This window comes from Rhinopithecus roxellana, chromosome 1 (assembly GCF_007565055.1).
Source record: "Rhinopithecus roxellana isolate Shanxi Qingling chromosome 1, ASM756505v1, whole genome shotgun sequence".
NCBI classification, from domain to species: domain Eukaryota; kingdom Metazoa; phylum Chordata; class Mammalia; order Primates; family Cercopithecidae; genus Rhinopithecus; species Rhinopithecus roxellana.
Genome location: NC_044549.1, coordinates 182,265,906 through 182,277,907, shown reverse-complemented (window position 1 = coordinate 182,277,907; position 12,002 = coordinate 182,265,906). Strand labels below are relative to the sequence as shown.

Here is a 12,002-nt window from a genome sequence, read left to right as displayed (position 1 = left end):
TTTCACCGTGTTAGCCAGGATGGTCTCGATCTCCTGACCTCGTGATCCGCCCATCTCGGCCTCCCAAAGTGCTGGGATTACAGGCTTGAGCCACCGCGCCCGGCCAAGCACATATTTCTTGAAGCCTTTCTCTTTCCCATTGAAAAACTGGAGACAAAATGATTTGTCTGCTAGGTTTAGCACCAGGAAATAGATTGGTTTATGATTCAAGATGGCCGACTGAACACATTTGTCTCCCCTCCTCCCTGACACCTTTATTATAATGAAACTAATGAAGAAAAAGGAGAAAAATCAATGACAAAAAACTGAAGAAGGAGAGAGACTATGAATTGATGAAAGATTTCAATAATTTCAGCAGGGTGGACAGTGGTTGGGAAGTGTTGATGGATGAAATAGAATGGAGGAAGACAGGTGGTCAACTGCGTGCACAGGACCTGCAGTAGTAGGGAACCCGCAGGCTTGGCACAGCCCAGAGAGGCAACAGATTTAGAATTGGCGAATGTGGCAGAAGGAGAAGTGGGATTAAGGGATTAAGATAGAACAGTGCTTTACCCCACGGAAAACACAAGCAACCTTCTCTCCTAGAATTAACGGAACTATCAGACACTGTAAAGGTTTGTGCCCAGGAGGGAAGCCCTGCTCCTCTGGCTCCCAGTTTGCCTCCCACAAAGTGATCTGATAATAAAGATACTGATAGAACTATTAAAAGTTGGGAGGAGGCCGGGCACGGTGGCTCAAGCCTGTAATCCCAGCACTTTGGGAGGCCGAGATGGGCGGATCACGAGGTCAGGAGATCGAGACCATCCTGGCTAACACGGTGAAACCCCGTCTCTACTAAAAAGTACAAAAAACTAGCCGGGCGAGGTGGCAGGTGCCTGTAGTCCCAGCTACTCGGGAGGCTGAGGCAGGAGAATGGCGTAAACCCGGGAGGTGGAGCTTGCAGTGAGCTGAGATCTGGCCACTGCACTCCAGCCTGGGCGACAGAGTGAGACTCCGTCTCAAAAAAAAAAAAAAAAAAAAAAGTTGGGAGGAGTAGGGAGAAGGGAGCATTGCAAGTATAAGTGTGCTAAATCCTCTTCTATAGTAACAGGCACCATAAAATGGTAAGTCAAGAAACTGCAGAACAAGTGTATTATTTTGAGATGTGTGGATGTCATCAACAGAGAAACTAAAAACTAAAAGCAGAGATGGTTGTTCCCAACCTGCAGTAGTGGTGGTGGGCTGGCCTGGGTGCAGAGCTGGGCTTTGTCATTCTAAGCTCTTCCACACTACTTGATATTTTAAACATATGCACGTGTTACACTGATTTAAAAAAAATAAAGTGTGGAAAGAAATGTAAATTGATTTTAATTCCATAGGTGGGTTCCAGTTAACTATGGAATGGGAGGACTGGATGCCTGTCCACCGTTGCTCAAATCCAGGGGGGCTGTCAGTGTGGTTGTGCAGTTATGCTTCTTCCCAAGAGAGGTGTCAATCTCAGAGGGGGGTTACCACTGGAGGGTCTTGACTATGAGTTGTCCAGGTCCTTGGCATTTTGAAAAAAGAATTGACCAAAATGCAGAAACAAAGTACCGAAGGAATGAAACGCAGGCATGAAGCAGTGAAAGCAGGAATTTATTAAAGCAAGAAAGAACTCCACAGGGTGGGAGTAGGCCCTAGCAAGTGGCTCAAAGGCCCAGGTATAAAGTTTTCTGGGCTTTAAGTACCCATTTGAGGTTCTTTCCTTTGTCTGGATGAAGGCTGAGGTGAATTGGCACCTTATGCAGATAAAGGGAAGGTCCCTGCTGGGCCTGTCGGCCAATCCAAGGCACTCTCCTTTTCCATCTGAGTTGTGGTGGAAGTGGGAGTGTTGCAAGGAGAGTAGCCTTTGATCCTTTGTTACTCAGAGTAGGGAGATGGGGTTTTCCCTTTTGCTTTAGCTGTAGGAAGTTTGTGTTAATTGGCATTAGACTCCCTGCTCCCAGACCTTGGTGTTTTTTTTGAGGAAGTTAGCACAAACTAGCCTTAAGTTCCTTGTCTCCAGACTCTGTTCTCCTGTCTCAGGTATTCCCACCTGTCTGGTATGCTGTCAGCTCGGCCTAGACAGCAGAGGAGCAGAATGTCCCCTGAGGCCAAATTCACTTTCAGAGGTTGGGAGGGACTAAAGCCAGCAGCACCTGGATGTCCCCTCCCTCTTTCAGAGAACTGTAGCATGGCCCTCAGCACCCCGAACTCTCCCTCCCTGCATCCTGTTGTCAATGAAAAGAGTCAAACTCTGGCTCCAAATACATCTCTTCAAATACTTTACAATTGTGAGTGACCATGGCCTGTGACACAGCCCTCAGTAAGTCCTGAGAACGTGTGCCCAAGGTGATCAGGGTGCAGCTTGGTTTTATACATTTTAGGGAGGCATGAGACTTCGATCAAATACATTCAAGAAATACATTGGTTTGGTCCAGAAAGGCGGCACAACTTGCAGTGGGGTCTTCCAGCCTATAGTTAGATTCAAAAATTTTCTGATTGACAATTGGTTGAGTTTACCTAAAGACCTGAGATCAATAGAAAGGAAAGTCTGGGTAAAGTTAAGAATAAAGGATTATGGAGACCCAAGTTCTTATCTGCAGAGGATGCCTTCAAGTAGTAGGCTTCAGAGGGAATAGGTTGTAAAATGTTTCTTACCAGGCTTAAAGACTGTGTCAATGTCAATGCTGGAGAGAGAGATATAATGAGGCATGTCACATCACCTCATTATACTCTCACTTCCCGTCGTGGCCTGAAACAGTCTCTCAGGTTAAGAGTGTCCTGACCAGGAGGAAGTCCATTCAGATGGTTGGGGTGGTGAGGGGGAATACTTAGAGTTTTCTTTTTGGTTTATACCTGGTGAGGGTGAGAATAAGGTTTTTCTGTGCTGTTCTTTTCTTCTCCCTTTTCCTCCCTCCTTTCTTCCTTCCTTGGAAGAATTGTTCCATTTAGATTGCCCTGTCAGAGTCCTGTTTGGGAAAGCAGATAGCTGCCATTTAGGGACAGAAGCAGTTGTTTCAAACTGGGAGGTCACCGGCTGTGTGTCTCAGTCCAGCCCCATCGCCTGCCCTGAAAGGTTTTCCTCCGACTCCTGGACGCTTTTAGTACATTGAATCACCTCAGAGAAGTTGCATCCTAGTGGATATCGATGGAAAGTGTCAAACTCTGTAAGATATTTGAAGAGATTTATTGAGCCAAATATGAGTGACCACAGCCCGTGACACAGCCCTCAGGAGGTCCTGAGAACATGTTCCCAAGGTGGTTGAGGTGCAGCTTGGTTTTATACATTTTAGGGAGACATGAGACTTCAATCCAATACATTTAAGAAATACATTGTTTTGGTCCAGAAAGGCGGCACAACTCGAGGTGGTGGTTGGCGGGGGGAGGGGGAGCTTTCCAGTTTATAGGTAGATTTAAAATTTTCTAATTGACATTGGTTGAGTTTATCTAAAGACCTGGGAACAATAGAAAGGAAATGTCTGGGTTGCGATAAGAGGTTGTGGAAACTAGAGTTTTATCAGCCAGATGAAGCCTCCAGGTAGCCAGCCGGCTTCAGAGAGAATCGATTCTACATGTTTCTTATCAGACTTACGGTCTGTGTTGATGTTAATGCCAGAGAGGTATAATGAGGCCTGTCTGCCCCCCACATCCTGTTGAGACCTGAACCAGTCTTTCAGGTTAAATTTTAAGAATACTCTGGCTGAGGAGGAAGTCCATTCACAATGGGGATGGGTCGGGGTGGGAGGGGGGCTTTGAATTTTATTTTTGGTTTACATGGACATAAGACATCAGTTGAATTTTCTAGTTTTCCTTCCCTGGGGTTTGTGTGGAAAACATCGGAGTGGGTGGACACACAGTCAGTCATTAAATAGGTAATAACCCTATGGGGATCACACTTCAGACCTTCTGCAGGTGTTGCTATAACCACGGTTAGATGCCACTGTGACCTAAAAATGGTTAGATCATAGTTCCGATGTTTAGTTTGGAAAAGAGAGGCATGAACATGTAGATCAAAAAAAGCCATGTCTAGACTGTCCTTTGATGCTTTCTCCTTCCTCCTGAGCTATGGGGGCCTCCCTCCTTGTCCTGTGGCTTATCCGCCATGGTCATCTCACTTACGTCACTGAAGCGTGCCTTGGGCCAAGTCCCCCACACCCCCAACTTTACCTTGCATCTCAGTAGCTTTTTAGCCTTTCTTAGCTCTTTGACACAGCTGGTAAAAAGTTCTCTCTTTATTAAAGATCTTCATGTCCACTCCAGTTTCTGCGCTTCCTTCTTCTTTATTTTTGTTAGGATTGGAGAATGAATGAGGCTGTCGTGAGTATGGCCGTGACAATTAGAAGCCTGAGTGCCTCCTGCCCTTCCTGCCCTGCAAGAATGTTGCTCGTCCTCCGCGGGGTTTCTCTGCCAGCTTCCTTCTATAAGATGTGTCTCAAGTGATGTGTTTACCTTAACACACACACACACAGCCCTTGTCAACCTGGATGTTTAGATTAGCACACACACACAAACCTAGATATTTACCTGGGTTTTGAACCTGTCAAAGTAGGCCTCTTGAATAAACAAAGGTATTCCAATGACATTGCCAATGCTCATGATTAAAAAACAAAAAACAAAAAACTGTTTGTCGAATTCCCTTCAAAGCCCCAGAACATTATTTTGAATACCTCATGGTTGCAAATCTTTTTTCAAATGAATTTCTTCTTTAGCCAACTTTATAGAGGTATCTAGTTTACATATAATAAAATGCACATACTTTAAATGTTTGTTGAGTTTTGACAAATGTATAAACCTGTATAAATACCACCACAAAATTAAAATGTAGAGTGTTTCCACCACAGTAGAAAGTCCCTTCATACATGACTGCAAATCTTATTTTAGTTTGGGTTTAGCCAAGTGAATAAGTAGGGCAGCTGAACTGACAAATGCTGTTTTGTGCCTTGTAAGTTGTGTGGCTTGTAGACTGATCAAAAGCAGCACCAAAGGAGCAATGTATAAATGATTGATGACAGACCATGGGAACAAATCTGCAGCCTCCCAGAATGGCTACTGTGGTGGATGTATGTTCTGGAGCTTGGGCTCATCAGTTAGAGTACTTTACAGACATATCGTTCATTTGACAACGGTTGAGCTCCAGTTACGAACTGGGCATCATTTCATGCACTATGGATTTGTTCTAAAAAACACACATTGTATTTCCACTATGAAGTCTCTATTATGGTGGGAGAAAATGTCAATAAATGAGAAATCAAATGCGTGATGTAATTTGGGGAAGCAATACCTGCCGAGTAAAGAAAAAAAGTGGAGTGAGGAGATAGAAAATGATGGTATATACCATTTTAAAGAATATGATGCAGCCCATGTAATCCATCTTTATTTTCTTTTCCTTTTGTGAAGAAATTGCAAGACTCAAATTCTACCAAAGGTGTTTTCTAAAAGGCACATGTTATCTTTCCATAAAGTATATTCTGGAGAGTGCTAGCATCTATTATAAAGTAGTGGTGATGTGTGTGTGGATGGGGAATTACATAGTTAAAGAAGCATGGAAAGTTGGCTTAAACAACATTAACTAGGTCTTTACTATGGAACTCACAACCTTTAATATGCTAATGTGATTGCACATATTCATGAGGGAGGACTGTAGCATGTTATGTTTTCCAGTTTTTTTTTTCTCCAGGGAGTTGTTTTGGCCTAGAGCATCTTAAGCAAGTGATGTTCTGTGTAACACATTGTGAGAAATTCTATTCTAGGGTTCTCAGACTATAGGAGAACTGAAAGCAACCGGGAAGTTAAATTACTTGGAGGGCAAGAACAGGGAGTGGAGGAAGCCTCAAGTTACTGAATATCCCTCCAGGATGTGGAGCACTCACCAGGCAGGGTGTGTGCCGGGCAGGTGGCAGGGGCCTGCAACATTCTGTGGTGCAAGCCTCGAAACTCAGGTGTTATCATAGTTTCCGTTTGCTAATAGGAAAACCTGCTGCTCAAGGAGACCCAGTTGGTAGCCAAAGGTCACACTGTGGCTTACAAAGTCAAGACCCGAACCTAGACCTGTTTGACTCCAAAACTCAAATAATCAAAAACTGTAAAACTTTATTGCCTAAATAATGGGGAAGGGTAGGTTGCAACCCAACTAGCAAACCTTTTCCTACTCCCACCAATGCATCTCCATATACTCTTGAACCCGTGTCCTCCTCGAGGGATAAGCTTTTGTTTTATCTGCATGGTGTCGAGTGTTCCTCGCTGTGTCTCATGCTGGCCATATAGGAGGTACATGATAAATTTGAGCAGCCAAGGTCATGGTCCCATCACATAAGCTCAGTATACGGGGCCAGATGGCTGTGACCCTGAGTGATCCTGACAGAATCATCTATCGACTTACTTCCCTTTTCCCTGCCTTTTCTCCCTGCCCTTTTCTACCTTGCAGCCATCAGTCTGATCCCTCTCCATATCCACTGGAACTGAGGGGCCCAGATATATACAAACTCCTCTGCCAGGGACCCCATGAGGCACCCAGACCTGACAGGGCTTGCAGGGGCCAACAGCTGGTGGCCAGATTGGCTCTGTGAGGGGGTGGAGGATATGGAAAGGAGCCAGCTCTGGCTGGAGTCTTTCACCCAGTAGCTGGGGGGAGAAAGTGGGGGAGTTTCTGTACTTAGAGGCATGTCTTTCAGGAAAAGATCTGAGACAAATTTCCTCTCCCACCATCCTCATCTTCCTCTCATGAGACAGCTGGGGAAGTTGGTGGTGATTAGTCACTCCTGTTAATTCATTACTAATTTGGATGGAGGGAGACTGGTCTTTTCTAAGCCTCATGATCAGAAACTCAAGTGCTCCAAAACTGAACTCATGGTCCTTGATCCCTTGATCTGCTTATACTCTCCTCCTTCTGGACACTGCCCCCATCCCCCCGCCCCTGTTTCCATGCATGCATGGCTTTGCCCTCTTCCTGGCCCTGAGGCTGGAAACAGCCCCTTCTCTTCTTTCACGCTGAATCAGTGACAGCCGTGTCAACTCAGCCTTTGCAAGAGCCTCTAATTTGGTGCCTCTCCACAGCCCACTACCCCAGTCAACCCTCATCTCTCCCACAGTTGTTTTGACAGCCCTCATTCCTCTGCTAGATGCTACTCTTGCCACCAGCCGTGTGCCAAGCCTTCAGATGCTTCTGTACAGGAGTTAGCACAGGGTGCTGGGATTTTTAGAAGCCACCTTGAACTAGACACACAACTGAGCTCCATGCTGGGCCCCACGCTGCTCCTGAAGGGCAGGGGAAGTTATTCAGTCAAAGAAGGGGAAGATTGTGAGCAAAGGCATTGACACAGTGCCTCTGGGGAACTCCGAGAGTGTGACCTTGATGTGTTTGAAGGGCAAGGTGGCAGCAGGTGCTATAGCTGTCTAATGTTGCATACCAGAACAATCCAAAACTTAGTGCTTAAAACAATGGCCACATTTAGGTTGCTGACAAATCTGACAAATCTGCAATCTGTATAGGGCTCTTTGGGGATAGCTCATTTCTGCTTTGCTTGGCATCGAGGGCTGGGGCTGGAATCATCTGAAGGCTGGCTCAGTAACATGTCTGGTGGTTGACGCTGGCTGAAGACCAAAATCTGAACCGGAGTTATCAGTGAAACATTAACATGTGGCCTCACCACGAGCAAGGAAGACTGGGCTTCCCTACAGTGTAATGTCAGGGTACTCAGGGTCCCAGGGGAGAAGAGCCAGCCAGATTCTTTGTCCACTTTTAGGACCAGACTCGGAAGTTACATAGCATCACTTTTCTTCATTAGAAGCAAGGAGCTAAGATTGGCCCATATTCAGAGGGAGAGAACACAGACTCCACCCCTCGAGGGAGTGTCACTGTAAGAGGTGTATGTGGATGGCAGAGATTGGTGTGGCCATCTTTGCAAAATACAATCAGTCTCAGCAGAAAATACGGAGGCAGGCTGGGTCCAGGACTGTAGCATCTTGGCTATCACTCCTAGAGTGTTGGTTTTTACCTTACAGAAAGTGGGGCGCCAGTGAGAGAGGCTAATTCAGGCGTGACCTGCTCATGTTTGTGCTGGAGAAAGCTCCTTCTGGGGTGGTGTGGTGGAAGATTTGAGAGGGGTAGGCAGGGGACCTGTGAGAGGCTGTTGCGGTGATCTGAGGAGGGATGGTGAGGGCTTGAGTCAAGGCTTACACCTGGAGAAGAGGCAGGGCTCCAATGTGGGAGACACCAAGAAGAGACCACAGGGCTCAGGGAGGGAGCAAACGCCAGAGGGTGAGGAGGAGGGACAGCAAGAAGGAGTATTGGTTTCTGGCTTGGGAAACTGAGTGAAGGTGATGGGGAATGAAGGAAAAAGGGGAGCAGTTTATGGGGGAAGATGATGAGTCCTATTTGGGAAGTGATTGGTTTGAGGGACCTACAAGTGTCCAGGTGGATACATCCATACATCCAGCAGACAGTGGGGTGGACCTGCTTGCAAAACTCTGGGGAAAGTTCTGGATGAAGACCTGAGATTGGAGGCCATCATCCTATGGCAAATGGGATTGCCTATAAGCAGGTGCAGAATGGATTGTGTCCAGAGAAGGGGTCTAGAGGCAGACTTTGGGGGCATTACTCTTTAGGAAGTGGTTAGAGGAGGAGGATCTGGCAAGGCATCTGAAGTCAAATTGTCTCTTCCCTAGGTCTGGCCTGGACCAGGGAACAATCTGGGTTCGAGTGAGCTTTGGTGCCCTGTTTCCATGGAAAATGACAGGATGTTGACAAATCCCATCCCCATCACTGTCACTGTCCTGTGCTGCTTTCCTATAGCTTATAACCTATAATGTGGCTCTTGTCTTTCCTTCAACCTTATAGTGGCAATTCCTATGGATTAGGGAATTTCTATTTTTTTTTTTGGAGACAGAGTCTTGCTCTGTCGCCCAGGATGGAGTGCAGTGGCACAATCTCAGCTCACTGCAACATCCACCTCCAGGGTTCAAGCGATTCTCCTGCCTCAGCTTCCTGAGTAGCTGGTATTACAAACATGTGCCACCACACCTGGTTAATTTTTGTATTTTTAGTAGCGACGGGGTTTCACCATGTTGGTCAGGCTGGTCTTGAACTCCTGACCTCATAATCTGCCTGCTTCAGCCTCCCAAATTGCTGGGATTACAGGCGTGAGCCACCACGCCCGGCCTTGCTTTTATTTTTCTAATCTTTCACATCTTACCCTTTACACAGATGGTCAGAGCCAGAAAGAGTCCTCTAGCCACTGCCTGGAAACCGTGTTGCCCCCCAGACTCTGCTGGTAGAAGTTTCCCAAATAACGCATTTGTGGCTTCACTCCTGGTGATTTTGATTCAGTAGGTCTGAGCTTGGGCCTAGCCTCTATATTTCAAAGGCACTCCCACCTCCTCATCCATGTAATTTTGAATCAAAGCTGAGTTATGAACCATTGACTTAGCCCAGTTACCTCACAGTTGGGAAAACCCAGGGCACAGAAGGGGGAAAAGCACACCCAAGCCCAGATTGTTCCCTGGTCCAGGTCAGACCTAGGAAAGAGGCAATTTGAGCTCTGATGCCTCTCCAGATCCTCCTCCTCTGACCATTCCCTAAAGACTAATGCCCCCCAAACTCTGTCTCTAGACAGAGACATGACCCTTTCTGGCTAAGCTTGTTCTGTTGAGTGAGAGGCAGGTCCAGACCTGGTCCACGCCAAGCATCAGGTGACTAGCACAACAGCTGAGAACCTGGGGGAGCCCAGAGCTCAGCCTGCAGCCAAATGGGGACATCATGAAACCCTTCTCCTACCCTCCCTGATGTGTTATCTGTCCCCATCCACCATGGAACTCACGTTTACTCAGTACCCCGGGACCAGGTATGAGGCCAGGTGAGACATGGAGATAAATGGCCTCAGTCCCTTCCCTGGGGCCTTGATCATCTATTAAGCAGGCAGCAAGCACAATCAGTCACAGACATTCCTGATGAGAGGCCAAGATAGTCCTGATAAGAGATGAGGATGTGGACGGGGATATTCATTCAAACCAGGTGCTTTGGGGATTGCGTTATGGTGCCTTACTGGAGGCATTAGAGGTGGGCCTTGGAGGTCAGGTGTGGGGAATGGAAGACAAGTCAAGAGAGATGGATCCACGTGACTCAGGCTTGTTCATCTCCCAAGAGCGGTCTGAATTGGATGGGGAGTGGCCTTCAGCCCTCACAGGGCACAGGAGGAGGGCAGACGTGCAGCCTGGGGAGCATTGTGGTACTGCTGGGGAATAATCCAAGATGCTCAGCTGAGCAGTTAGGCCCTTCCCTTGGGGATGAGTCCCCAACCCTGTCATATCTTCAACACCCTGTGGTTTCACTGGGCCACATATCACAACAGTGATGAGAATGCAGTAATAACAGGAATGGCTAGCACTTTTGGAGTGCTTCCTGCAGGGTGCAACACAGTGTTGCAATGACGACATTTCATCCTGGAGACCCTGGGAAGTAAGTGCTCCTAGATAACAGGCGAGGAAACAGAGGTCAGCTTGCTGGGGCCCCTAACAGATAGCTGGGAGGGCACCAAGGCTTGTCGTCCAGAGACCTCACGTGCTCATCACTCTTCCCCCAGGTGTTTGTGCTCTGCCAAGGCCTCCTGCAGCTCTGCCAACTCCTGTACAGCGCCTACTTCAAGAGCAGCCTTACCACCATTGAGAAGCGCTTTGGGCTCTCCAGTTCTTCATCGGGTCTCATTTCCAGCCTGAATGAGGTAAGCAGGAGGTTCTGGTCCATCAGACCCCACTTGTGCACCACCATGACCACAGGATCCAGGAGAAGCAGAGGAAAAGGGGACTGAGATGTGCACATAGGTGCAATGTCTCTTTCTGCCGGGTAACAGCCAGCAAATGAAACAGCAAAGATCCAGTGGGTGCAGTAAGAGCAGCTAGATTTCCTGAGGCCTGACTTGTGCCAGGTACTGAGCTGAGAGCCTCCCACGCCTGACCTGGGGGCCTCTTCATGGCAGCCTTGCCAGCATGTATTCTGTTCAGATAAGGATACTGAGGCTCAGGAGTACAAGTGGCTTGCTCCAGGTGTGCAGGGCTGTCTGCCCTCAAACTGTGCTTCTAGTTGAGTTCTGTGTACTCTGCCAGCCTGTGGGGCCCCTGCTCCATATGTAGTCTAGGGAGGATAAGCTCCAGGCATTCAGGTGGGTCAGCAGCCCTGGGCCCAGGCGTCTCCTGTCTTATGAGGGCCACAAGAGCCAGAGCTCTTAATGGCCTTGACTCCCAGATGAGATCAGAGCTCTATGGCCTTCTAGCATTTCCCGCCATCCCTCAGTGACTGCATATTAAAGTTAGAGGAAGACAGGGTGGACCAAGAAGCCAAAGGAGGTAAGAGGTCACAGGGCAGGGCCTGCCAGGAGCCACTGGAAGCTGGGGAGAGAGAGTGAGCGGAGGCAGCAGAACCCCTTCATCCTGTCTCCACAGTCTAGAGACAGGGCTCCTGGGCTGGCTTCCATCTTCTCCCCAGGGCCACTCTTTCTGGATGGAGGCAGGCAGTGGTCCCTTCCCCAGAGCCGGTTGCTCCTCTGGAGCGTCATGAGGTCTTCCCTTGACTTAGTGAAATTCAAGTCATTGCCGTCACTTAGAGCCTGCGCCCCTGTCCCGTGGCATCTTCTGGCCGAAACAGAACTGTAAAAGAAGGCAGATATCTCCTCTCCTCAGCCTTCTCCTGCTGGAACAAGGCTTTCTCTTTCACCCCTGCCCGTTCCTTGATGGTTCACATAGCAGTGACCCCAGGACCACTTTCCTGTGCCAGTCCCTTCTACAGTCCTAGGAGGGAGGTGCTCTTCACAGTCATGTTTCTCAGACAAGGAACCCTGCATCAGAAAGCCTGAGTACTCCACCCAGGTCAGCCCCGTCATGTGCATGGTACAGCCAGGGTCTGAGCCCAGGGCTGTCTGAGGGCTGCATGCTAAGGCCTCCTCTGTGAATCCCTGTCTTCTCTACCGCACCTCCAGTCTCTTGCTCACAAGCACTGCTCCAGCCAGTCTCAA

At 48.0% G+C, this 12,002-nt stretch overlaps 1 protein-coding gene across 1 annotated transcript in view; it reads left to right on the top strand.

The window, feature by feature from the left end:
* SLCO2A1 (solute carrier organic anion transporter family member 2A1) overlaps positions 1-12,002 on the top strand; it is an 89,583-nt gene that overhangs the window by 30,773 nt on the left and 46,808 nt on the right. Inside the window, exon 2 of the mRNA XM_030934034.1 lies at positions 10,578-10,715. Coding sequence (XP_030789894.1) covers positions 10,578-10,715 — 138 coding nt within the window. The remainder of the gene's footprint in view (positions 1-10,577; positions 10,716-12,002) is intronic.